Here is a 27,677-nt window from a genome sequence, read left to right as displayed (position 1 = left end):
ACACAAGGAATGAGATTCCAGGAAAGATTCAAATTGGTTAGCATAACTTGATGGACAGGGATTAGGAATTTGCTCCATGCACTGGGGACTATACAAATAATTTCATAATTCTACCTTGGTACCCAGCGTGACTATTGCAACCTCTCTTACATCATCACATGGACAGTCTATACTCTCACCATTCTTACTGAGAGAGACAGAGAGACACAGAGAGACAGAGAGAGAGAGAGAGAATGAAGAGAGAGAAAACGTTACTAACTCAGGCATCAAGTCTTTCTTCCTTTTATAAATGTATATGGCTGATTTTCTGGGGACCTAATGTTACTAAGAAACCCTAAGGGCCAGCTGAGGCCCAGCAGCAGCGTGTGAAGCCAGGGCACAGTGTGGTGCTTGTCTGGCCAACCATCCCCTGCCCTGAGCTGGCCAGAGCAACCGAAGCAGCTTTCCATGGCTCTGCACCCCTGGCATGAGCTCTGTGGCTGCTCCATCCATGTGAAGGCAAGTTGGCTGCACAAACACCCTCATCACTTATTTCCTTCAATTCCAGTCTTCCTCTTTACCATTTAATCTGCAAACATTTTACTTTTAAAAACCGGAATAAATTCAATGACCCTGCCTCACTTTTGTTAAAAAAGAGAAAACAAAAACCAATCAGACTAGTAAAAAACCATCCAGGCACTGTAATCCAGCCACCTTCTGCAATCAGAATGGATGGATAAAGAAAAGAGTAAATTTTTACATCAGTTTATGATAGTATATCTGCTAAAGAGTAAAATATTCCCATGATGTAATCTAAACAGATGGTCACAAATGATAAAGTTTCTGGAGTTTAACAAGTTAAACTAATAAACACACACTCCCAGCCTGCCTTAACTGTACCATAAATCATTCAACCCTTAAAGAACTGAAAGCAAACCATTTTTAGGTTTAACTGAGGAGTCTACACAAGAGTTACTGTGGCTCTCTATTCCATTGAGCTGTTAATGATGAAGCCACCATTCACCAATTTTTGCTCTTATCTGCAGAAGACCAAGGTGCATAGAGATGATGGTTAAAGAGATCATTATGACTAATTAGTGATATCTCCTGTACAAGGACAAGAAAATTTCCCTGCAGAGTTCCTGCATCAATCCTAAATTTATGGCTGAGCATGATTTTTAGATAAATAATTCTAATGTATAGTTCACTTTCACTGCTAAATGTGTCAATCTATTAACCCTTCATAAAACTTTATAAAGTTTGTCTCTTTACTGAAGTGATGTCTACTCAAAGAGGTTGTTTCTCCACTCACATTCCCCAGTATTAGTTAATTGATAACCTAAGCTTCTCAAGATTTTGACTAAATTGATCTGAGAGACACCAGAGCCTAGGCCCCAGATATCTAGGACTACAAGAGACAGGATGAAAAGTAGACTGGAAATATTGAGAAGAGCATATGACATATACATTACATAGTGGGTTTTTTATGTTAAGGGAAGCTGACAAGGAAAAATAGAGGTACTCACCACTCATTTTTACAATTAGCAGTTTAATATACATATCATTCCATAAACAGACTGCATAGCACATAAATAGACTGAACTCCAGTGACAAATATACTGGTAAGTATAATTTTTAGGTTTCTCCTAAATTTATCATTGAAAAATCTAGATATGCAAAACTTTGAAGAAAAATACAAAACATATTTCATTCTATATAAATACTTGTTTTCTGAAAATGTCAATAAAATCAGTTATAGAATATATAGAGAAAGCATTTCATTTTATTACTTCAGTCTCCTCAATAAGAAAGGGAGCTCTGGGTCTATAAAAGATGCTTAACACAGCCAAAGGAGCTGTTCATACTAATGTCAAAAATAAATCCAGCTTTGTCTTGTTATTTAAAGTATATAAACATACCAACATGTGGGAAAATTCATCAGAGAAAATTGAACTTCAGTTATTTAATTTAAAAAACAGACTCTCTCTATCAAGGTTTAAGCAAATACTGAAGTCTACCTCTCCTGTTCTTGCTTCATTCGTATTCTCTCCTCTTCTGAAGTAAGAGCTTCCTGCACTTTTATTTTACCAGTTTTCTCACTCTTGTCATCTTTGCGATGTTTGCCAAACCTGTTAATAACACACAAAAAAAGAATCTAACTTGTGAAATGAACAAAACTGTATTTTCCTTTTCCTATGACAAAGAGAGTTCTCCAAGAAGGGCTGCTGGGAAACCAGGAAGGGAAAGTGCAAAGACCTCAGAATCTCAATTTTCAGTATTTTCAGGCTGCTTCCAGGTTGGTTTTTTTTACATGAGTTTTTTTGGTTTTTTGTTTTTTTTTTTTATTTCACTCCCCTTAAAAGTTTATAGAATTCCTCACTGAAGAACAGAACAAAAAACCAGTAATTGTACCACATTCCTCTTTTATGCCAGGATTTTGGGGTCACTATTCTTAAACAGTCAAACAATGTTTTAGAACACCATCTCTGCCCAAGGACACAGCTGATGCTTGCATTAAGCGAAGGCTTCCCCACATGAACATGAGGGGAGAGGGACCTGCAGGTCTGACAGCTCCCGGGACAGCACTGCACCCCACCCCCTGCAAGGGCCGTTTCACCACACACAGAACATCATTCAAAACTCAATTTATTCTTTTTCAGCACCAGGGGTTTTTTTTAACTCTCTTACTCATGGCTCCTTCCCCAAGGGTGTTCCAGTGTGGGAGGATGAGTGGAGGGATGGAGCTGTCTGAGCTGCCAACCCAGAGTTTGCCCTCTTCACATCTCCTCTTCCCCTCTAAAGGCTACATTTCAAATATATTAGGTTTCTTCCATATTTGCACATTCCACTGTTTTCTTGAAACTTTCAGGGAGTGAAGAATTTGGCATTTGAGATATTCAGTTATTATTAGGACAAAATTATTCATATTTCTTAAGACATTTCTGACCTATTCTGGAAGTAATGACTTTCGAGTGGAGCGAACCAAACAAACACTTTAATATAACCTTTAAATAGATCTAAACTTCAGATGAAAATTTTCTATTTAAGGCAGAAGGGCTCACATGTATCTGTTAAACAGTATATATACCAATTAAATGTGGCATCATTTATCACACCAAAAGCAGCAAGAATTTTACTCTTTTTATACCAAACACTCATCTGAGAGCTGACTGACACCGTGGCCCTTCACACTCAGGTTCACATCAAAAGTGAAATTAAAGCAGTGAGACTTGTAATCAAACATGTCTAGCAACAGTGCTGACAGGACACCACAAATGCTCACAAACAGTGAAATAAACCACAGACTTCTTAAAGCTTCCTTCTCACCTGTTAATGTAACATCTTTAAAATATTTACAGTTCACCAGGCATTTATAATATTTTCCCATTTGTTCCTTTTGATTCTAGGACAAAGTCATTGTGTGGGATGATGACATACCACACAGAAGCCCTGCAGAATGATTAATTTCTGGCGATTCAGTCAAGAGATATTATTTATATTGTGTAATCATGTTTATGGCTCTTAAGGCAGCTCTTTAAAACCAAAATGCAAAAATACAGCATAGGAGCATGTACCTAAACTTTAAAGTGTGTGCCTGTTCTCCACACAGATTGCTCATTTCCACAGTAATTCAGGCATCTGAAAACTAAAACTGTTTATTATTACCCACCTGAAAAGGGATAAGCAGAGGACATTATAGTGTTAAGAAATGCAAAATAGGGTGTAAAGTTAAAGTTTCTGATTTTATGTTATACGTAAAACTGACATACTTCAATTCAGTCATTCAAAACACCAACATGTATCTCTTAAAACATCCACCTATTTATTAGAGAGTAGTTAAAACCATTATACAAAGCATTTACATATATGACACAAGAGATTCAAATCAAGTTCTGGATGTTGCACACCAGACAAAAGAGATTGGTTAATTTAAAAGAGCCCTATAACCTCTAGCCCAGAGACTTTTGGCAGAAAAACAGTGGAATGGAGCCATTCTACCCTGATGCACAGAGAGTGCCTGAGGTGGCAGCATGGGTCTGACTGATGGAACATGCAGAGCTGTAAGGAGACAAGCAACATATGTGGCACTCTACCACAGCCTCTCTGGGATGCTCACATTTGCTTCTGTCTCCTGTCCTTCCTCAACCCATTTAAAATGTCAGGCAAAGCAAAGGAGTTAAATTCTGGAGTACCAGTTTATTTTTGAAAAGAAATCGTGGTTTAAAAAAAAATGGGGGGAAAAAAAGAAAAAAATTGAATTAGTTATTGCCCATTACATTTTGGCAGCAAAACAGAATTTCTGCCACCATAAATCAATTCATTGCAAGTATGAACAGATATATACTGAAATCAATACCTTATTAAAAAAATAAAGTACACAGGAAATTTCTAATAATCCTTGTAAGCAATCTAGTAAATGTCTGGTCAGGCTGCATGATTGTGAGGAGAGCATTTCTAATGTTAACATGTAATGCAAACCTAGCAAAATTCAGTGGTTTGAATTTCCAGATCCAACCACACAAGTCCAGAGCACATGGGGCTCATGTGCATTCCCACAGAGGCAGAGGTAGGCACCACACAGGGAGCACTTGGAGCAGCATCAGGGCTTAGTTTGCTTTGAGTCATGAGCAAGTTGTGGCAACAACTCTTCTTCTTTTTCAGGGTTTTCTTCCAGTCGTCTGAGAATTAACATTCCTTCTGCCCCTGAGGACCAGCCTGATAAAAGTCTCTGGAAGACAGCTCTGGTTCTTTCCCAGGCATTTCAGAGGGTGGCCATATTGTTCCCACTCTGATCGGAGACTTTCCAGTGCCCATCTCTGAAAAGCTCAAGTGGTCATCCCAGCAGTGGACAGCCTGGCAGAGTATGAACCATGGTGGTCTTGCACAGGTGCCTTCTCTGGACTTTGTCACGCGCAGAATTGATATATCTGCCATAATCACCACTGCCTGTAACAAGTTCAGCAACATTAACTGCACTGTCCCTACCCTGGAACCCAGAATAACAAACACCATCCTCCCCCCTCCCTGATTGTGGCTTCATGTTTTTAGCACAATGCACAATTGTGTTAATTGTGGTTTAACAATCACAAAGTTTTGAGAAGATGCTAAGATAGCATCTCAAGATGCTGAGAGAGCCACCTAGCACTTGAGAAAGGTGCTGAAAAGAACTGACAGAGATACATTTGTACACCCCCATACACCTCCTTTATTTCTGTAGGAGCAGTCAACACTCCCCACTCCAAACATCATTCAGAGTGCTTGGTAAGATTACTCTTGCTAGCAATAAATGTGTTTGTTATTTACTTCTATTAAAAGTGTTTGCTTCATGAAGTATGATTTATAGTCATAATGAAACCCACAGGCCAAATCAGCATCCTCTCCACCAAATTTATAACAGACATTTATAAATTATTTATTTAACAGTCATATTCAAGCTAAATTTAACTACAGAAATGCAACATCCAGCAATGCTAGGGCACACCATTAAAGCCAGCTGTTAAAACTCTGTCAGCTGTACTGTGGTATGACTACACTGGTGTAAAGCTATTGAAAATCACCTGTCCTAATTTCTTCAGGTAGATGTTTCCTACTCATATCCATGATGTTTCCTATTCATGAATATTAACTGAAGCAGGACACTTAGAAATAGGACTATTCAGACCTGTGAAATTCAAGCAGTCTATGCAATATCCCTTCAAAACATCCCCCAGTTACTGTGCATTGTCTCCACAGCCAGAGGTAAAGCCCTGTCTGCTGCTCTTTGGTGGCCTTTGTTTAATGGTGTGTCAAAAGTCTGCGTCAGGTGCCCAGAATTACTCCCAGTATTTACAACAGCCTGAATTGAATGCATTGGCTCAAAGCAAAGATCTGGCTTACCTGTGTCAAAGTTTCACCTCCTTACAAGTGCAACTGGTCTAGTCCCCAACTTGCCCCATGAACATTCATGTGTGTGACACCTTCCCTGCAAGCCACCAGGCTTTGCATCGTGAATCTTACCTCTTTACTGCTCAGGTACTCAAAAGGAAGGAGAGATGGAATTAGGATGTATGTCCCATGCATGACCCATGGCAAATTTGGAACCTTACTGCTTCCAATTCTATTTTTTTCATAATCCATATATTGAATGGCCTGACACACCCACATAATAAGTTCTCTGACTGAAGTGACTGCTCACTTACTGAGAACAGCCTAAGACTGAAACTCAGGAAGTGCAATCAAAGATATCTCCCTTGTAAAACAGAAATCACCATCCATTTCTCCTGTGTCAGAGAGAATCTAGGCTTTTGCAAGGCCTTGAGGATACAGCCAAGCACTGTGATCCTGGCCCCGGCTGCTCCCTCCCCAGACACAGGAGCAGTTCTCTGCTGGTTAGAGTGCCTCAAGCCTAGAGTGCCTTGGTGATTTTCAGGTGCTTGTCTGAACCTGAGATGGTCTCATTCTCACTCCTGGGGGGCTGGATGCTGGGATACTCATTGGAGTTCTTAAAAATGCAAATGAAATGACAACCTTCTGATACGTACATGAAAACTCCATCGCTCAGCATCTGTGCCAGCAATGTTCCCTGCATTAGTGAAAAGGAGGACAGCACTTAAAAACAAAGGTAGAAACTACTAATTTTGGAACTAGAAACCAAAACCATGCAGAAAAGGAGCATCTGTGGCACTGATGTTCAGACAGTCTGGAGAATCTAATTCCAAGCTCTTTTCTTTTGCTATGCTCAGTGCCAACAATTTGACTGCAAGCTATAAAAGCCCAGCCTAAATCACTGCACAAGATACCAATGCACAGACATGAGCTACTACATGATGTGCAACCAAATTATGCACACTACTGTCTCACCAAGTTACCATATTCATGAGGAAAACAGTTCTGTTGCTAAAGCTTGAGTTACACCTGCTCCTCTGAAGCACCTGCAGCCACCAAAGCACAACACTGACCTGTGGCCACCACTTCCCTCAATCTCAATTCTTAGAAGCAGAGTACAGAATATTACTCAGGGTAGAAAATAAAGAGCAGAAAAGAAGTGCACATTTTCCTCCAAACCACAATTAATAAAAAAATTACCATTCTGTTCATAAACATATCCTTTCATAGATATAGCTTAGTACTTCTTTGAGGACACAAACTGTATGGTTATAGAATAATCTCTTCATAATACTAACAATGTTTACTTCGTGTAACAGCTTGTTTATTCAGTAGGTCTCTCATTTAAACCCTGTTATAAAAAGTATAGCTAAAATGTAGTTTAATTTTATTCTGTAGCTGCACAAGCAAAGAAAAAACTTCTAAGACTAATTGAAATACAGGTTGTAAATTAAAAATACCCTGTCTGTCCAAGAGTGTGAGAAATTGATGAAAGAGAGCTGCTGAAATCTTGTTCACTCTAATTGCCAAGATACTCCAGAGTTCTACTTAATTTCTATCTTCTTAATTCTCTTTTTACACTAAGGGTTGGAGAAAGTTTCAAGATAAGTGTAAATGCTCAAAGCCACATTCACAGATCCACAGACTTAATCCTCAAATTCAGCCAACAACAGGAATCACAGTAAGTGCAGAAACTAAAAACCGTAACAGGACCATCTTTTAAATCTATGATCTCTAGTACATAACAGACAAGTCACATTAGAGGAAAGGACCACCCTCAGGCCCCATGATACTGGTTTGTCACATTGTTATTAATAAAAAGATGAGAACACAGACCTGTATGCCATAAGCTTGACTCTCAAATAGGAAATCTCATGAACTCTGGATAATCTAATCAAACTAAAATGAATACCCAAACCTCTCTGACAGTCCCTAGCTGGCTCACTTTCAAGCTTACTTGCTTGAATGACTGTCACCAACTAGGAGGTGACCTAATCCGAAGTCTATCACACTGAACAGAGAGGCACTGACTAACAAGTGCCTTCAGTGGCTTTGGGCCAGTGCATCAAAGCAAATGAACAGTATGAGGCTCAACAGAGAAGACAGCATAGCAGAACATTTAAAGAACAAGCTCAAGCTACAACGTGATACCATATATAAAAAAAAGTGAAATGTACATAAAATACACGTGACATAAAGAACATGTAAGTGATTTTGCATAAATAGACAAATACAGATAGAACAAGTGAAGCAAGAAGTACGCATGAGTGGTAACAACAAATTCCACATTTACAAGTTGTCTCAAAAAAAATTCAGTTTAAAAGAACATGTATCAGCATCCTTGATATAACAAAAATAATATACACGTAATCTGCTAAAAGGATTTTACTCTGATGCGTTACTGATGAGATCACTGTTGTCTGCCGAATCATCCACATATTTCATTAGAATAAAGAGCTACAGAAGAAACATGCATTAGTTGATTAATGAAAAAAAACAAAAACTGATTGAGACAGAAGTTCAGTCGCATTATGTTCCTTAATAGAAAAAAGTCCATCATTAAAAATTAACAATTGGTAGGTGTCTTGAGCTATTTTGTCAGTGTTTTCTATCTTCAAGGCATGCTCTTTTACCCATAGTAGCAAACAGTATTCACACACACAGACACACATAATGTAAACATTTGAATGATTTTGCAATGATTTCTGTAATCTTTCTCACCCTACTGTATCAACAAAATCATAAGATTTATATTGCAACATAGTATTGTGACACACAAAACCATTCTGTTGCTAAAAAAAACCCCAAAAAACAAAAACCAAGGATTTAGCATAGCACACAAACAAAAGCCACCCTCTTCAGTGATGACTTGAAGGTTTAGAAGCCTTCCATTCCAAGCAAAATTGTGCAAGTGCTATTTTTAAAAACATGTTCTTAAGTGTAAACATTTACATATTTGCAACGGATTTCTAGAAATAGCCTGTTATCACATGCTACTCATCAAATAGTAGATCCAATGCTAATTGTTGGGATGGAGTCCAGTGACTGCTGGAGTGACTCAGCAGCAGCACTGTCCTGCGATGACACAGAAGCACTGATGTCCAGGCACTTTGATGCCGGAGCTTGTGGGCATAATTAAAACAGACATTGACAGCTTCGTTTTCCATGGATTTCCTTGCCTATGTTAAAATTGATAGAGCAGCAATCCTTCTGGTGCAACATTCAGCAGAAGACCCCTGCCAGGGGGGTTCCTGGAGAACCCTGCTGTCACAAACCAAGAAAAGCACATTACAAAAGGTCATAGGTAACTCATGAAAATGAAGAATACCCTGTATCTCTTCAGGCCAGTGACGTTTGCCTTCAAGCAATAAAGAAACTCACATGCTCAGCCACAAACACAGAAATTTAAAGCATGAGAAACAAAGTGGCTGTTACTGCAAAATAGCAGCCCTCTGAAGTGCCCACCTTGGGCCTGAATACTGTAAAGCATGTGAAGGTCTTCTGTGTTCTATTCACACATTCTATTCACACTCAGCAGCCTCTGGATCACTTTTTTTGGAAACATTAAAAAAACATTTTTAAGCCCCATTCAAGGGGGTATTCTAGTACATCTCACCAAACTAAGTTTGCTCAAAGAGAACAGACAGGACAGCGCACGTATCGCAACACTTCATGTACAACAGCACCGGTGATTCCCACAACAACTTCCTGGAAAGAAGTGCAAACAACATATGTGATCCATTACTGTTTCCAGCCAGTGAAATGTAATCTGCCTGTCTTTTGAGTCAGTATCCCAACTTCATTGAAAACGGGTATGATGCCAAACCAAGAGACATGTCATGAGGTTTCATTCAATTATTTTCATAAACAGTTTTGATAACATTTCCTGAAAGGCATGACACAACAGGCAGAATATTATTCACACCAAGGCGCTCTCTTTTCACAACTTAAGCATTTTTAATATTTACTTCCAGAATAAAATGGTGGAACTTTTAAAAACAGATTTCTTTTATGGAAAGACCATCTGTTTGCAAGTTTCTAAACAGAAGATAATCTTCTTGCATTCCTACTCATGATTGCCTGAAGCTAGCTGGAACCATGGACAGCACTAATAAATAGATTTAAAAAGCACAAGAAATCAGAAAAAAACTCTAACAACTACTTCAAACTACTGTAGTTGAAAAGCAGTCTGAGAAGGTCAAAGGAAGTATGAAAAATTTTACAACGGTAGTACTGGAAAGACAACAGCAAGACAGCAAACAGAGATGTCCAAATCTACTCAGTAAGCAATACCACAGTGCAGTAAAAGTTGCCATAAATAATTCATATTCATGGTGGTCAGCCAAAACCTGTTAAACTGGGGACTGTGGCATCCCTGAAGAAGTCAGGAATATCAAAAAAAGCTTCTGTTTAGGTACAATTTGTTAACAGTCATCAATGATGGGAGCAACCACAGAAGTAGTAGATGACATTTTAATGGACATTTCATAACAGTCTAAGCATTTTAAAGTTTGTGACCTGAGCTCTTTAATGCTATGTGTGTATTCAAAACAGGGAGCATTTATTGACCACAGTTACTTGCCCCAAGCTTAGATTTGATACATTGTGTGCTACTTGTCATTGAAGAAAGTAGCTCTACCTCATACATGTGACCCAGCCAAGCTAATTCAGTCTTTTTATAATTTATATATATATATTCTCATACTTTTGTACTGTGATTTTTGTATTGTGTACTGTGATTTAATGTGCTTAAAAATTCTCCTGTCACCCCTCTCACACAGAATGTGCCCATCAAGACTGCAGTGCCCTGTTCTAAAGTGCAGTACTGGGCAGTAAGGGACTAAACAGTAATTGAAAGACTGTAAATACAAACTCCAAAAAAAAAAACCAAGCCTCACTTATAAAGAGCAGGCTCCTGAAAAAGCTTGAGTGACGGCCTGCAGTATGCTAACTCACAGACTGCATACATAAAAGCACACATACAACTCTCTACTTTGCAATACATAATGCCATACATAGGGATAACAAAAAATTCCCAAATTCTCAGCATCAACCGCAGCCACCATGAACAAGTTCCTGACAATCTGAAGCAGTCATTCTTCCACAGCATAGGCAATTTTTCTGGGATGAAGTAAAATCCTACATCCCAGTGCCAGGTTCAGCCCTCCATCTCTGGCTCACACTGGGCCAAACAGGTGACACCGCCTTACCCCGGTGCCCCCATCTGCCCACTGCTGCTCTGCAGCCACGCTGCAAGGTGGGCAACCTCTGCTGTTGCATTTGTCTCACTCAACAGAGTTTAAATATCGTGGACCCATTTAGGTACAAACAATACTGCACTGTATGTCTCTAATTGCCAGTGTCCACTAAGGATCCTCAGAGACAGGTTTAAACCACGGCTACTCGTCAACGTCTTCTCTCCACAAATATACTTCTAATTCCTGCTCTGTTCATTTTAATGCATTATTGTTTCCAAATACAATGCTTCAAATTGCAAATTATGTCTGGCTCAAGGGCTGATTATGAGAAACACTAGCACTTCTGCCTCTGTGTGAGTAACTCTGATAATAATGAGTGATTGATTGAGCTCCAAGAAGTCCAAATGATGAGAAGGGTCAATTTGAACATTTTTATTAGCTTCTTTTGTTAAATCCAACACTTTGCCAGGCCAGAGACAAATACTGCATCTGGTTACCGTGATTTTTTGCAACCCTGAAGAAGTACAATTTAGAAAATGGGTACTGGTCTAAAGGCAGACCTTATAAGAAATGCTAATGAAACATAAAAACCCACCCATTTTACTGGCACTCAAGAGATGGCCAAAGAAAAAGAGAATAAAAAGTTGCAAGAGAAATCTGCTTCAACACTTTCCTGTCAGAAAAGGAAAAAAATCCCTCAGTAATACTAAGAGTCATCATAGCTCCATTTTACAACCAAAACGCTTTGCTTGATAGGCCTGCCTTAGGTAAACATGAGCTACAACATGAAAATCACTAAAAATGCTCACTAAGCACATGCAACAGCAGAGAAATTAGGACAGAAATGTAAGACACAAGCTAAGACCAGGAAATTGCAGTAACATTACTCCAAGAACTTAAGTCTTGCAGTCATGAAATTACACTCTATAAAATCAGCAAAAGCTAATACAGACACACAAAAAGTTAATCAAACTAGTTGCAGTTCATCCAGAACCTTCCAAAGATTATATTTTCCCTACAGATCTCATTACCTAGAAATGCTAACACGTCAGTCAGCACTTTTTCTGCCAGTTACCAGAAAACTTTGTTGATACACACCTCCTAGAAAATAACCACTGTAGGATAAATTAAGCAATAGGTGATGTCTCCATATCTTTAGGCTCATTCACATATTACTTATAGGAGGTAGAGAAGCCACAGTCAATTTCCAGCAGAAGACCACAGTCAACACTGTGGATCTGTGGGCCAAGTCTAAACAAAATATTCCTAAAACCAGACAAGTGTGAAGCTGTCATTGTCTTCTCAGAGGATGCTTACGACACCAAAAAGCAATTCCCCTCACTGAGCTACAGCACCCTAGAGCTGATGGCTGTAGGTTACAGTTTAGGGTTTCACAGTGCCACCCAAGTCTCCTTGTGGCTAAAAAAGAAGGTTTAATTCTGTAACCAAATAAATAATGCCAACAGGACACCTTCACAACGTACTCTAAAACACAATTCATTTAAGTGCCCCACGCTGGATGGAATTTTGAGCAACCTGGTCTAGTGGAATATGTCCTTGCTCATGACAGAGGGGTTAGAGCTAGATGATCTTTAAATTTCACTAACCATTCTGTGATTCTATGAATCTATACTATCATAAAAAGCAGAGAGCCAAAAATAACAGGCACATTATTTTGGAAGTTTGCTACAAAGATAGGGCTGTGGCAAAGGGACTTAGCCTGAACCAAAGCTCTGGGTAGTAAATATTAATATGCCACTGCTGGCTTCACATACTTCTGTCTCTATCAGCTGATATTCTGCCCTGGAACACGAAAATTTAGTTTACACAGGCAGTTATCTTCTGGGTGGAAAATGAAGAGCGAGACTTTGCACTGCAGCAGCACCACCGGAACAAACCATCTCTGGAGTAGATGCAGTAAGATTCAGGTGGATTGTTGCTGGGACAGCAGGCTGACAGCAAGTCCCTGTAGCAGCTGCTTCCAGGGCTTGCCCAGAGCTGCCTGGAGCCCTGGAGATGCCTGGTATCCTGTAGCTGCCAGTAGGCAGAGCTTGAGCTGTCTTCATGGTGACAGCAGTTGAAATATCTATATCAATTGTGATTTACACTGCTGATTATTTTAGGGCCAAGCTGGGAGGTGAGATTTTTTTCAGATTGAAGAGATGTACAAAGCAGGACTTGCTCGGGACTAATTACAGACAAGAGATGTAGGGTGGTGAGTTGGTTTTTTTTTGGTCCAGCCACCATAGAAATAAGCTCCTAGCACAGACTATCTCAGACTTGGACCAGTCCCATACACACTGACATTTTTGTTCTTATTTCTACATGCTCAGGCACTATAGAAAGCAAATGACTAGGCCTGTATTTATTTAGAAACCCAGACAGATGATGTTTAAAATAAACCCAGACTTGACTTCAAAGATATCTGGCTCTTGAGATGTTCTTCTTCAAATGATAACAGCTCTCCTCACGCTCCGTGCTGCACACAGTATACAACAATTAGCACTGCCATTTTACTACTTATTCTGATTATACAGCCTAAAATAAATCTTGAAAAAAAAAACAACAATGAAAATGGCACTGATTCTTCATATTTTATTTATCTTACACAAGCAGTTTTCCTCCTTTGGGGTTATAAAAGGCAAACCAAACTAGCGAAGTATTTGGAGCTCTACAGATGACACCAGGACTCCGAGCAGTTACAGATTATAATATTGTTGGTATCATTACCTGCTCAGCAACATCAGAAAAAAGAAATACTTTAATTGTCACACTACATCTGAAACTCCTGCTTGTGCCAGCATGTTGTGCTCTGAATTTCAGGATTTTAGCACTATGTGTTAAAGACAACGATAGCATCTATAACAACATTGTGAAATATTTGAGATTTATTTGTGGTATACTGCTGTTGAAATGTGTAACAGCAGTTCAGCTTGCATACTAAACACACCCGGTGTTGAATATGCTAGAGGCACTTGCAACCGGTATAAAAATATGCTACTTTCATTATTGTGGTACTCAAAATTGCTGATAAAGATACAATTCTAGATATATTTTTGTTATTTCAGATCTTTTAGAGCTAATCCATAAACTTTGTTACTGATTAGACATTCATTTACAACTTATAACAGCATAGCATGAAAAAGGAAATTACATACATTTTCAGTGATTCATCTATCCAGCATCCATCCAGCATCCATCCACCTTCAAACTAAACTCAACACCAGTATCTGGAAGCTCTAGCATATGATTTTAGCATATATATATTTCATATTTATACAATATGGGAAACACCACAGGACATCAAAACCCCTGGAGACATTAGCATGGACCAGGTACTATCCTATTTTTAAAATGAGAAAATAGTTCCTCTTGAAATTTTAACCAGCTTGCCAAACTCCAGGAATTTTCTGAATTGCAAGCAGAAAAAAACATAAGGACTAATTACATAGACTTCATTGACAAAGCTAAGTCTATGAAGTAAACAGTCAGTTAACACAAGTTAACACTGACTGAACTAGTTATTTATAAGAGACTTTCTCTACCAATACAGCATTTCTAAAACACTTTCAACATAAAATACAAACTCTTTAAAACAGCCATATCAGTAGTATGCTATTATATTTATTGAAATAAGTCAAGCTCACCAAGTAGTTTCATGAAACTATACTATGTTCTTTTTTCTTTTTGGACTAGGACCTACAAGACTGATAGCAACAAAGTCCTGAAAAAAGTGTTAACATTTGTAGAAACTAAGAATTTATCTTCTGCAAAAGCAAACATTTCAAAATTTACCATTAACCACATCATCAGCTAGACCAAACATACACTGTAAAACTAGTTCTTGAATTCAATCCAGCAGGATCTATTTTACAAACATCTACAGCCTTTTCTTGCACTTCTGCTTATTGTAAGTTTGCACAGAAGTGGTAAAATTTAATATGTGGTGGAACACCACATTAACTACTGAAATGTTATTGCACATCAAAAACGTTTACTGCTGCTTTCTAAACACGCTTACCTGAGTGCCATAAAATGCTGACATAATGAGTCAGATCTACTGCGGCGCAGCGCAATCAGGTCTGGGCACTTGAAATGCAAAAGCAGCTCCTTGATACAAAAGTCATTCACACAATCACTAAAACACATTTTTGTATATGGCACACTTCAAATTCTGTAGTATTTTGGAATTAGGTACATATACCTCAAATTATCAGTAACAGTACCAACTGCCCAGGACAGAATATGCACACACACTGTATTTTGTACTTGAGCACAAAGGCACTGTCTCAAGAAATCCCTGAGCTACAGATCACTGAAAGTCTGGAAGACAGACCTGGGAAGAGCTGTATACAGTCACCCAGTTCTGGTATTCCACCCCTGGGAGCTACTACTGATCACTGTCAGAGGCAAAGTACTGGGGTACAGGAATTTCCTGGGTATCATTTAACTCATGTGTGACCAAATTCTTATGCTCTTACATTAAATCCTAAGGAATCAACCAAACATGAGCAGAACTAAAAAGCAAAATTTACTTCCTTCTTTTACAACTGGCTGAACTACAAATGCCTAAGGTTTTACTTGATATATGTACTTTAGGATGAAAAGTATCAGCATTAATACAACACTAATTTTAGATATTTAATAAAAAACAGGTGACATTTGCTGGTGTAGCATGAAATAGCAGAAAGGAAGATTTCTGTCAACTGTTTCTTCCTCAGTTCCACAGAAAATAATCCTCCTGTCTAGCTCAGTGGATCATATAAGACAAGACACTATTACCATATCAGCCAATCGTGCTCAGTATCCTAATGGTTGCCAGTCCAAGACAATTTAGAATAAGATGCTTGGAAGCACAACGAAAAGAAACCTCTTTATAGATAAGCTCTTCCTTAACACTTAGCATGTCATGAATGTCATGAGTGGCTCACAGCCTCAAATACAGGCTCAGGTGTGCTAGTTCCTACACTCTTGAGTCCTGTGAGGGCAGCAGTCCCCGAGAGTAATAGCTTATCACAAAGGTCCTTTAAAATTTAAATTTTTTGCATGAAAAACTTATCATACATCTGCATGTTCTTGATTCATGAGAAGGATAAATACAGTTGATAGATTCACATTTTTTGTACCAGGGATTATTCAGTGTCTCTCATTCCTATCTTACCAAGGACTTTTCACCAGGAGAGTGGTTAAGCATTGGAAGAGGCTGCTGAGAGAGGCTGCTGACTCTCCATCCTTGGAGATATTTGAAACTAAACTGGGCATGACACTCAGCTGATGAAAAGTTGAAGCCGGGCTGCTGTGAGTAGGAGCTGAACCAAGCAGAAAACCTTTCTTGCCCAAATCACTCTGAGAGTGCAGTATTTTCAGTATCTCTTCAGTTCCTTCTATCTTTTTTTTTTCTGTCCCAAAGTCATCAACAGATTCAAAATGGGGGAAATACTACTTCTATACCCCACTGCCACCATGTTTCTAATATATCCTTCTCTCTTATTCTTTCTATAAAACCTGTGTTCCTCTTAGTTTTTCCAGAAGTAACAATTTAAAAGCCTAAATAAGGCCTCTGAAAGCTTTATACCTACTGTTTTCCTACTGAATTCAGGGAAACACAGGTGCTCACCAACTATTTCTATGCCAGTGTATTCTATTCCAGAAATCATACACTGGTTTATTCCCATTTTGCCATTTTCACTGAAGTGTTGCATAATTATGCCTTTAATGAGTACTTCTTTGCACAACAGTAGGACATGTTAACATTTTAACAGGCGGCATCAGCCTGCCAACACACCACAAATACAGATCATTGCTCCTGGGAAGTGAAATGCAGTAGTAAGTTCGAGCTTTGCCTTTTAGAAAAGGATCAGCTGTCCTCCAGCTGCCAACTTAAGTACCTTACAAAAATATGACTTAACCACCTATGTCATCCCAGATACAAAAATATATTAAGTTGCATTCATTTTCTTCTAAGTCAACATTCCTATTCCTGTTTTTAAAAAGGATTTTCAAAGACGGCTCTGCTTTAAAAACATAATCTACAGCATCCACAATGTATACCAATGTACAGGTGCTATCAGTAGTGAATTAAGCCTCCAAAGAACATTTCCAAAAGATAACAAAGCGAATGTCATTAATAGAGCTTTTCACCTAACAAAATGCTTCATGTCTCAAGACAGTATTTATGATACTTCGTTATGGACTAGCGCACGGCCTGGTTAGTCTTCAATTATTACATGAGGTGGAGGAAAAAATCCTATTTCTATATGAGCTTAAACTGAAATTGACTTTGAATCTCTGAACTGTCAACAAATTCTTCCCTGAAAAGGCTGGCTTTGCAGAGATTATAAAGAAGGTGTCATCCTTGACACTTGCGTTCTATATTCATCCAGCAGGCCTGGAAGAGAAGTGCACAGAACGCCGGGCAGGATGGCGGAGGGCTCAGCTGTCACCCCGCCTGCCTTCCTCACTTGCTTTGCAGGCAAAGACAGTGCTGAAGGTGTCAAAGGTTCTCTATTTAAAGTCGCTGACAAGCAAAGGAAGAACACTGGGAGAATATGTTAGCAGCCACTATGAACTCGTCTCTAGTAACAAGTCATCCTGACACTTACTTCAGGATGTTGGAAACAAGAGCCCTGATTCTATTCAAATTTAAAAAAAAAAACCAAAACAACCAAACCCCCATACACTATACCACCATCAGATTTACAAGTTCAAGATTTACTCTGGGAAAATCCAGTGTTAAGAACACATAGAGCAAAGCCCTGCTTTCTGTCAGAGTGACAAACCAGAAAGCCACATACGATTATGTTAATCTCCCACTTCAAATCTCCCTTGCACAATTGCATACCACTGCTTTCTGTGTTTCGTTTAAAAGTCATAGAGTTTACTAACCACTTAATGAAGCTGCATTCCTTAAATCCCTGACAGATTATGTGAACTTGTTTGGTTTAGAAATATAAATTTGCTATTCCACTACCCCCTGCCCCAAATGACATCTTAGTCAAAAGCCGGTGTGCTTGGGGCTGCAGGCAATGAAACACACCTCTCCTCAAAGCTACTGCCTCCATCGAGCAGCAGGAAACAAGAAGGCAAAAAAGTGAACACAGAAAGGAAGGAGCATGGCTTTCCTTTCCGAAAAAGAAAAGCTATTTCCAGCCAAGCTTATCTCTTTCAGTCCCGTATTTAGTTTTAATTGGAAAAAAGGAAGTGAGGAATATGAAAATGCTTTGAAAGACACTTGTAAGAGTCCTGGGTAATTGTCTGCATCAAAGATGACAATTTGCTGCATGGCTGATTTCATTTGAAAGGCTTTTCTGATGCTGTGTGTCCCAGTGGCTGGCTGAAACTTTGAAAATGGATCAGGACAAAGTAGCCCAGAAGAGCACAGAAAAGGTGCATCAACAGTATCCAACTTGCAGGCAGGATGAGGACGGTGTTCCTCCTCTGAAGTTTGAAAGGATATCCTGCCTAGACCCTGCATCTAGGATTATAATTATAACAGATCATGCATTTTCTAGCCGGTGGCAGAAGGGGAAAAGCAGATGTGGACTTAATGACAGTTGTGCCAGCTGGCTTGTAACAGCAGCAGGCAAAAACCAGAGCACAAACGGCCCAGATTCCATTTACCTGACCAACGACCCAGCTCAGCGTTTCTGATGAAAGTCTCAGCACAAGCACTGCAAGCTGTCGGCAAGCTTCTCATATGAGCATTAGCAAACCCAGGCACAATCCAGTGTGCACACAATGACCTTCCAAATTTGAAATGATGCAGCTGACGGGTGTTTAAGCACTAACCTCCTCCTCCTTTGTGTTCCAAGACTCAAGATTTATGATGTTTTGTTCCATGAGCACTAAAGAAAAAAAAAATTCTAACTTTCGGAGTTCATTCCCGTGTTTTCCTTTAAGTCCATATATCAGTAAGTGTCATTCACCAATACAAAGCCCTATTAGTCATGCTTCCACAGAAAATGGCATTATTGCTGCTTCTTAAGCTACTGAATGATAGAAATCAGACCACAGATTTAGTTTTATCAAGTTTGAGGTATTTTCCAGTCCTGCTGATTAGGATATAATTCAACAGTATTTTACACAACTCTGGCATGTTTTAGTTATTGTGCCTAGTTAAAAGTCTGAAGATGGCTATTAAATGAAAGAGAAAGAAGGCTATTACTAAATCAGTGGTGTAGCCTTTGTGAGTTGCTTTTCATCTCCTCACAGACATTACAATGAGAAACTTAAATGAAAACCAGAATAAGGCAATACAAGGAAGTCATGTAACAAGCAACAGTAATCCATGTAGGTTATTCTCCCAAATGCCTAGTCAGTGGTCTCAGATGGCTAATGTGGTTAAAATGTATAATTCAGAGCTACAAATAGTATGTTTATGAATCTGGACATGTCCAGTGCACCTTGGAAACAGCTGTGTGGGAGAAAAAAATAGCCAGCAGTATATCTGATTTCAGCTAAACAAGGCTGCAAACAGAATTATCTACTTCCTCTCACAGAACTGGAAGATACAACACTGCAAGGCTGCCAGTAATCATTTTAAATGTAATTAAATCTAATTAGGATTAGATTTTAATGGTAATCTGGGGATATTACATTTGCATTGGTTATTCAGTGCATTGATTTACCCAACTATATGCTACAACACTTAAAATGGGAATTAAGGATCACCTACCATATGTTATGACTTTACATCCCCATCAACATTACAGGCCAGATCTTAACATACACAATCTCCAATACAAAAAACATCTATGCACATGATTAATTTTGAGCATACTTTCTTGTTCTGTGAAGTTCAATACCAGTGCTTCTCTATTGAGAAGTCATGTTTATGTGGGACTCAGGTATTAATTCCTAGAGCAGAAAATGTATTTATTTCATATAACATATGAAATCCACAGATGCTTCAAATTACATTACATCTATTCCATAAATAACCTCCAAAACCAAAGCAGATATTTCTTGCTTAAGCTCCAGGTTAGGATACAAGTCATATTCCCCATCTTTTGCTCTCATCAGCTGTTTCCTACATAAATCTAAACATACCGTAAGAATTTTCAAAGCCATTTTTCTCTGATCATATCAAGGGTCACTTGTTTCAGTACGTTTGGGTATTTTATCAGGCAGTGAATGACTGTCCCTAGATATTTTCAACAAGACATGACTAGCTATCCTGGCCTCCCTCCTATTCCCTTTCCTGCCCTTGGAAACCCAGAGCTGCTTCTTTCTCCTCATTATTCTCAACATCTTGAAGGTTCATTTTCTCCTAAAGATGTTACTCCTCAGCACATCCTTTGCTGAGACTGACCACTTGCTGAACATATTTTACTTCACCAGTCCAGTCCCCCATCTAACAATTATATCCAAGCTTGTACACTGGGAAGAAGTATGAATTAAGTGCAGGGACTGTAAGTGATCAGCAGCACCAGAGCAGATGTGTCATTTCATCATCTTCCAAAACCTTCAAATATAACATCTCAAATCTTCCTCTCTCATATCCTGAGGGCATCCACTTTCATAAAAATACTCTGTACATGACAGGGGCAAAAGGAAGGGGAAAAAAGACACCATATACCATTTTTCTCTCTCAGGAGAGGAATGTCAAAGAATCGCACAACACAGAAAACCATTAAATTAATGTACATCTACCAGCACTAATTACAGGCACACTCCTTGAAACTGTGAAGACTCTTCCTTAAGGCAGCACTGCAACGGCTTCTTCAACTACTGATTGTTTTTGTCAGGCTAATTTTTATGAAGAAACAAAATCTCTACTTACAAATAAACAAACTCAGACTCAAAATGAGTAAACATATTTCATATTGCATTTGGAGAAGCATACAGATTTTTATCAACTTCTGATGTCAAAACATATATGCACTGAAGGCTTCTCAGCAGTGAAACAAAAAGCTAGCAGAACTTCCTATCAGCTTCCCAAAACCTATTTGGTCAGGTGGCAGTGGCCATCCAGGCACCCTCTAACTGGAGAAGGAGGAACTGCATAGCATCTCACAGGCCACAGGATTTGGTACATGATCCTCTTGAAAGGCTAAAATGAGAATGATCCAACTACTCAGATGAAACAAACACATTCAGGTGTAAGCAAAGCACTGCAGCACCTGCCTCTCCTCCAATAGACCAATATTTCTGCTCAACGCTTTTCTAGGCTAACTGCTGTCCTATTTTCATCTGTGAAGAGACTTCTCAGCCAAATTACATAATTAAATAATCTGTTTTGCCCTGAAATGTCAATTTGAAAAAAGAAATACACACATGCTCACACAGGTTTATTTCAGTTAGAAGGGTGAACTTCCAACCTGTCCACAGCCCAATGTCGGCAAAGGTCCTCAGGAAATAATGGGAGCTGTGTGGGTCAGAGTCACACAGTTTTGTAGTTTTCAGTTTGCAGTTCTCCTCCAAGGTTATGTCAATCCTCTTTACTATGCTTGATACAAGCAGTAAAACAATGGAGGTGTTTAGAAGATTTACTTATGATTTTAACTTCTTTTCTGAATCATCCAGGGATTTCTTGGAAATGATGACTAGATACTGAAGGATAAAGGTAACGCAGGGTTCTCTAGTGAGACTTTCCATCTCACAGCAGAGTTTAATGAAGATTCCAGTGGCAAATCCTAAGATTTCAACTGAATGCAAGGAGACTTATTTTCATACATCACACAGACTCTACTTCATGAGCTGCCAGTTTGCATATAGGCAACTAAAAGCCCTTTGGCTAAATACAGACATTGGAATAAAGTGTCGGTTAGTAGCAATTTCATCCCACAAGTCTTTTTGCCCATACAGCCTAATGAAGAAAGATTGTTTTAAGATTAGAGCACTGAAAAGGAAGAAAAAAGTGAAAAAGGGGAAAAGAAAAAGAACGACAAAGAAATCACGATGTTGCACAGAACTAAAACATCCAATTATGCTTTGATCCTGGTTTGAATTTTAAATGTTACTGTCATCATTATTTCCTATCACACAACTTCTTTCAGTGATTACTTGATATCTATGATATATGTCAAATGTACAGAAAAACAAAGCATGTTATAGGTAGAAGTAGTAGCTTATCTTGCAGACATTACAAAGCCCATCTCTCAAACATTATTGAGAAGCCTGTCAACAAAGCAAATCAAGCACCAAATGGAAATGAGGCATAATGCTTAATTCTCTCAATCAGCATTTTCTTGCTTGCCAGGAACACCTCTCTTGTGTGGGCTGACAAGGTGCAAGCTTATTTACAGATTCAGGAGGAGTCAGCTATATCCAGATAGCGCTGCTCTCACATTAATTAAGAGGAGACTGAAAAGTAAAGTTCACCCAGAAATGGTAGTGAGGGAAAAAAACCTCAAGAAAATGTTGACTGTTATGAAGAGCAAACAACAAAGCCTTGGATCACCCTATTAGTCAAATTAGTTTTGTTTCCAGATTAGAGATTTCAGAAGTGCTATATCAAGAATACAGAAAAGGCTACATTGTCTGGATCACGGAGATGCCTAAGATTTCTAGATGCTGTAAACACTTTTTGACTGAACTCACAAGACAACACTCAAGGTATCCAATACACTACCACTTAGAGCCCATAGAATTTATCATTAATATTGTGCCTCAATTTTACCTGCCATTTCTGCTGTATAAAAAGGATGGAGTGTAGAAAAGAATCAGTCAGCATTTCACACCTCCTGCCTTCCCCACTCTCCCAGAGTGGGGGTGCAATGCTCTGCTCCAGGCTTGAATTGAGGCAGGCAAATGTCCAGAAGATGAGGGCATCCCCATGGGTCTCACAGGGTCCAGGCTGAAGGACTCTCTTCCTACCTGACATGTGGGACCATCTCCTATGAGCCTCTGGTGTTCTGTGGCACACACTGTCTAACAGGCCGGTATTATTTAATGTTTTCTTAAAGCAGCTTTCAAACTTTCAAAACAGTACTTTCTAATTAACTACTTTTTTTTTCCTTAATTAACCAGTTTTTCTACTTACTACTCTTGTAATATGATTCTCAGTCACAGAACAATTCTCAAGAACCTGTGCAGTTACAACACAAGTTCAACTAATATTTTATAGGATAAAGAAAGTAATGGGATGAAAGTTAAATGAAGCTCTCCTTACATGCTTTCAGAGCAGAATCATTAATAAATATTTAAAATAATACTGGTACCTCACTTTAAATAACAAAACAAACACTGCCTTAATATTGATTTTCCTTTGAAATATATTTATTTACTCTAGCTAGCTAAAAGAAGGACTGATTTTCTTGCTCTCTCACCTCTTCCCACAAGTGATCAAAGATGTTTGTCATGTTTCAACATTTACCCACAACAGCAGGGTGTACCTCAGCAATCTGCTCCTTTCAGATCACTTATGTCTGCTGGAGAGATGACTGCTTTAAAAAGAACTCAGAGTTTGGTAAAAATCAAGTCTTTCACTGACCCATTCTCTATGGGTTCTCAGAGCACACAACCTTATTTAGATCCTGTTTTCCTTGAGAAAAGCATGTTGTTTTTCAATCTCAAACTGATTCATCTCTTTCACATCATGCCTCCATGATACCAATAGTCTTAATAGCAAAGCAAAGAAAACCATTCATTTACCAACACATAAGCTTTGGGTACAGTAATAAAGAAGAAAAATAAAACAAAACCCCAATTGTTTTGACTTGTCAAAGGATATGTGCATGACTTAGACATCACAAAAAACTGTTTCCAAAACCAAGCAGTCTGTGTCTTAAAACTATTTTCTCCTTTGCCTTTCCTTTCCTTTGGCCTGCCAGCCATCTCCTTGTCTTCCATTCTGAGCTGCTTCCCTTCCACAACACCACCCATGGGCTCAAAAATTGAGAGATCAGCCTATATACATCAGGTATGGATTTGCATAGTAAAATATAGCTTCAGCAAGAATTCACAATATAATGAATAATTAGAAAAAGTTCTTTTTATAATTCATTCTACATTTGATTGCAAAGTACCTACCTGAACATGTCTCCTAAGCCTTTCAGCATTCCTTTCTTTGCCTTAATTTTATCCTTTTCTTTATCTCGATCTTTCTTCTTTTCCTTTCCAGTTTTTTTTCTGTCACCTTTATCTTGGCTTCCATTCATGTGTCTCTCTAATGAGTGGGATGGCTGGTCACTTGCTGTGGACACAGATTCTCTACCAGATCTTGAGCTCTCCTCTGTGTCTTCCTCCACTGAAAGCACATATTAAGAAACATCACTTACATAAGAACAAAGAACAAGGGCAGACTTTTTGGTATATTCCACAATGTATTTTGAAGCAGGATATATGCAAAACCACAAAAAACTTTTTCTTTTTTTTTTTTTATCAGTATCTGCTCACATCGGGTTTTCCAAGAGTGTTCATTAGAACTATTAAACTCATAAAAGCAAGGAATTCACCTTTGCAGACCATTCTGCAAAACACAATTCATACTTTATGGGTACTCTGGATAATGCATGGATTAATAAAGAGGATTAGCAAAGTGATGTTAATCGGCCCATTTTGTTTCAGTATCTAAATCAGTTGAGGAGAGATTTAGAAATAACTGCAAGAAGAAACAACAGCAGTGCAGCATGCCTTGTCCATAAATTCTTAGTAATATTCTCATAAAAACATGAAAGTCATTAGGGAGTGTTAACCCTCAACACAAGCCATAATAGACTTCTTCTTCTTCTGCAAGTAATGTAATAGTTTTGTTATGCTTCTTCATTTCCTGGAGCCATTTAGAATACATCATGCATTATGATTGTTATTTTTGGTGTTATTCTTGGTTGATATGGGGCAGCCTGGGAGGTTCAGGTGGGGAGATTTCATCCAGTGAAACAAGTAAAATCCTTTAAGGGCAGATAACATGTTCCTTCTCTGTTTCTAATCCAAGATCAGGAGTCCTAAAGTACACCCAAGGTTAGATTTAACAGACGACACGTATTTCAGAAAGTTTGAAAGAAAAATGACTAAAAGAAAAAAATCCACTGAAAACCTGAAAACTGCTTCAGTAGTTTAGTAAGAAAGAAATAAAACACTTCAAGCTGGTAGGTCAGAATCCTGCACTGCATGGCTAGTGAAGCTGTGACTTTTTATGAGCTCTAACATTTTATATCAACACATTTAAGTAAGGGCTCCAACCATCTCCCAGCTTTCCAACAGACTGCACAAAGCAGCAATTAGGATCACAGATGCATGCTTAGTATTGCCTCCTGTAGTTCCAATGAATACAAAGGCTCCAAACAACTTTTGGCAGTAGAATTTGAAAAATACAGTCTTGCTTTGTATATACAGAGTCTACAGGAAAGAAAAAAAAAGCTTTTGTACTCAAGAAGATTTGGAAATCATCATGGCTTTTAGAAGGAAAAACAATGGGTTTTTACTTTTACCTGTGTTTACTACTTCTTAATATTATTCTGCTAATATTGCTCAAGACCTCAGCAGCTCTTCTACAGCCAATAGAAGAGTATAATTCTTTAGAAATTTGTCATAGACTACTGTAGAATATAAACTTGCTTCTCTTAGTCATCATTCATCTTCACCTTAGAAGTAAATCATTGAACCTGAAAAGTCTACAAATCACTGACTGAAAGCCATTCAATACCATCTCTTCTCTCTCCCAGACACTTGCTTGCAAAATACTCTTTATTCATTAGCATTACAATCCATAAACCTGTCCAATAGACTTTGTACCTATTCACCAAGCATCAAGTTTTCTATAAATATTCTCCAGCCCTGGATGATCACTTAAACATATTTCAAGAAAAATGTATCATGTCAGATACATCTCAGTATTAGTAACTATTTTTGAATCTTAACTAGTACTCTGAACTACAAACCACCAAAAAAATACTAAAAAAAAAAAGAAAAAAAGAAGGAAAACAGAGGCCAGGCCTTGGCATTTAATTCACGACTGCTTTGAGTAAAGCAGATGATACACCTTCTCAACTGCAGACACAGTTTTAATATTCATGTAGTTGTATTTTAGGAAACAAATAGGTCCTACACGTGCCTCTGCACTAGCTGTTCTTGTATTTTTTTTTGGTCACAGCATTTCTTAATCAGTGTCTGGAATGATATTTAGTTATTATTAAAAGAATTGTGGAAAAACACTTTGGAATAGAGATGTTAATTTTTTACATGTTAATTTATAGCTACAATCTGTTCCAACTAGACATTTAAAAGATTGTACTTGCAAACGAATATAATTAGTAAAAAAAAAAAGCGTATGAAATTTCTGACAAATTTTGAAGTCAACTGTTTACTTGGAACTTCACTGCTAGAATTTGGAAGATGAATCAGTTTTGACCTATGTTTGTTCATACTCATGCAACAATACATTAAATAAATCATAAGTATGTATTGTTTCCTGTGCTATGCTGAGTTGCAAACAACTTGTCATAACAGTGTGCTGTGCTTCAGGAAGGGTACTCCCCAATTTGGTGCTCCTGCTGAGACTCTCCAAAACACATGCTGCTCCATCACTCCCCCTCCCTCCCCCTTCCCCCTGCAGCAGGATGGAGAGGACAGCTGGAGGCACAAAAGGCAAGGATCATGGGTTGAGATGAGAACAATTTACTGGAAACAGCAATGAGGTAAGCAAACCAACTCCCGTGGTGCCGCCCAGCTAGCACGCTGTCCCACACCGGGCAATCTTCTGCGTGCTCCGAACCGATCGCGGCGCAGGAGGGCAGGGAAGCACCCGCTCGGGTTTGCCTTGCCCACCGATGGCACAGGTGGGTGAAGGAGGTAGGAAAGACACGGAGAGACTTCTTCATGAGGGGAGGGGGTTCATTGGAGAGAAAAACCCACAGAGAAAGCCAAAGAAACGTGGCTTGCAGGGGGTCTTGTACCCCCACAATATGGGCGTGGAAAACATAGGGTAACCAATGGAACATCAGCCAGGGGGTGTTACCAAGGCGGGGAGAAGGAATCACAGCAAATGGGAGAAGGGGTAGGCGAGGAGGAATAACGAGGACCAATTAACTACTGCGGAACATAGAACTCTCTGGAAAGACAACCCAATATGAGAAATAAGGGAAGGGAAGGGAAGGGAAGGGAAGGGAAGGGAAGGGAAGGGAAGGGAAGGGAAGGGAAGGGAAGGGAAGGGAAGGGAAGGGAAGGGAAGGGAAGGGAAGGGAAGGGAAGGGAAGGGAAGGGAAGGGAAGGGAAGGGAAGGGAAGGGAAGGGAAGGGGAGGGGAGGGCTGGGCAGGGCAGGGCTGGGCTGGGCTGCAGCCAATGGTAAGGCACGGATTTATATATTTTTCACAGGCTTTTGAATGCCCGAGGGTTTTGGGCTGTGAAAGCATCAAACCAATGGACCTTTTGGTCCACTTGATTTGGCTGATCATGGCTCACTGCAACAACCAACAGTAACAGCAACACTACTAATAAAAGAGCACACAAGGAAAGAATGACTGGCACGCAAGTTCTCACCCCCAACAACACCCGACCGCTACCTCCACCACCCTACAGGACCTGGCAGGGGCCCCTGGAAAATGATGTGAGGTGGTATGGAATAGCCTCTGGGTCCTGGCCATGCCGCCTCCTGGCTACTGCAAAAGTCCAGAACCAGGACACAAAGCTTTCACTTATTACTTATATTGCACATTCTATGAAGAACGTTGTCTCCTTTCTTCATTTGTGCTGCA

The 27,677-nt window shown here is 39.1% G+C and overlaps 1 protein-coding gene across 13 annotated transcripts in view; it reads right to left on the bottom strand.

Annotated features, from left to right (window-relative positions):
- The window catches only part of PARD3 (par-3 family cell polarity regulator), a 448,911-nt gene that overhangs the window by 114,854 nt on the left and 306,380 nt on the right, over positions 1-27,677 (bottom strand). For 9 of the 13 annotated variants that reach the window (XM_082293631.1, XM_082293619.1, XM_082293624.1 and 6 more), the window contains 2 exons: positions 24,015-24,231; positions 1,998-2,108 (listed from right to left, as the gene is read on the bottom strand). In XM_082293631.1, coding sequence (XP_082149757.1) covers positions 1,998-2,108; positions 24,015-24,231 — 328 coding nt within the window. The remainder of the gene's footprint in view (positions 1-1,997; positions 2,109-24,014; positions 24,232-27,677) is intronic. The other 4 variants (XM_082293621.1, XM_082293626.1, XM_082293622.1 and 1 more) reach the window with 1 other exon arrangement.

Source organism: Coloeus monedula, assembly GCF_965178545.1.
Source record: "Coloeus monedula genome assembly, chromosome: 1".
Taxonomy (NCBI): Eukaryota; Metazoa; Chordata; class Aves; order Passeriformes; family Corvidae; genus Coloeus; species Coloeus monedula.
The sequence above is the reverse complement of the archived record's forward strand: the minus strand, read 5'-3'. Positions and strand labels throughout refer to the sequence as shown.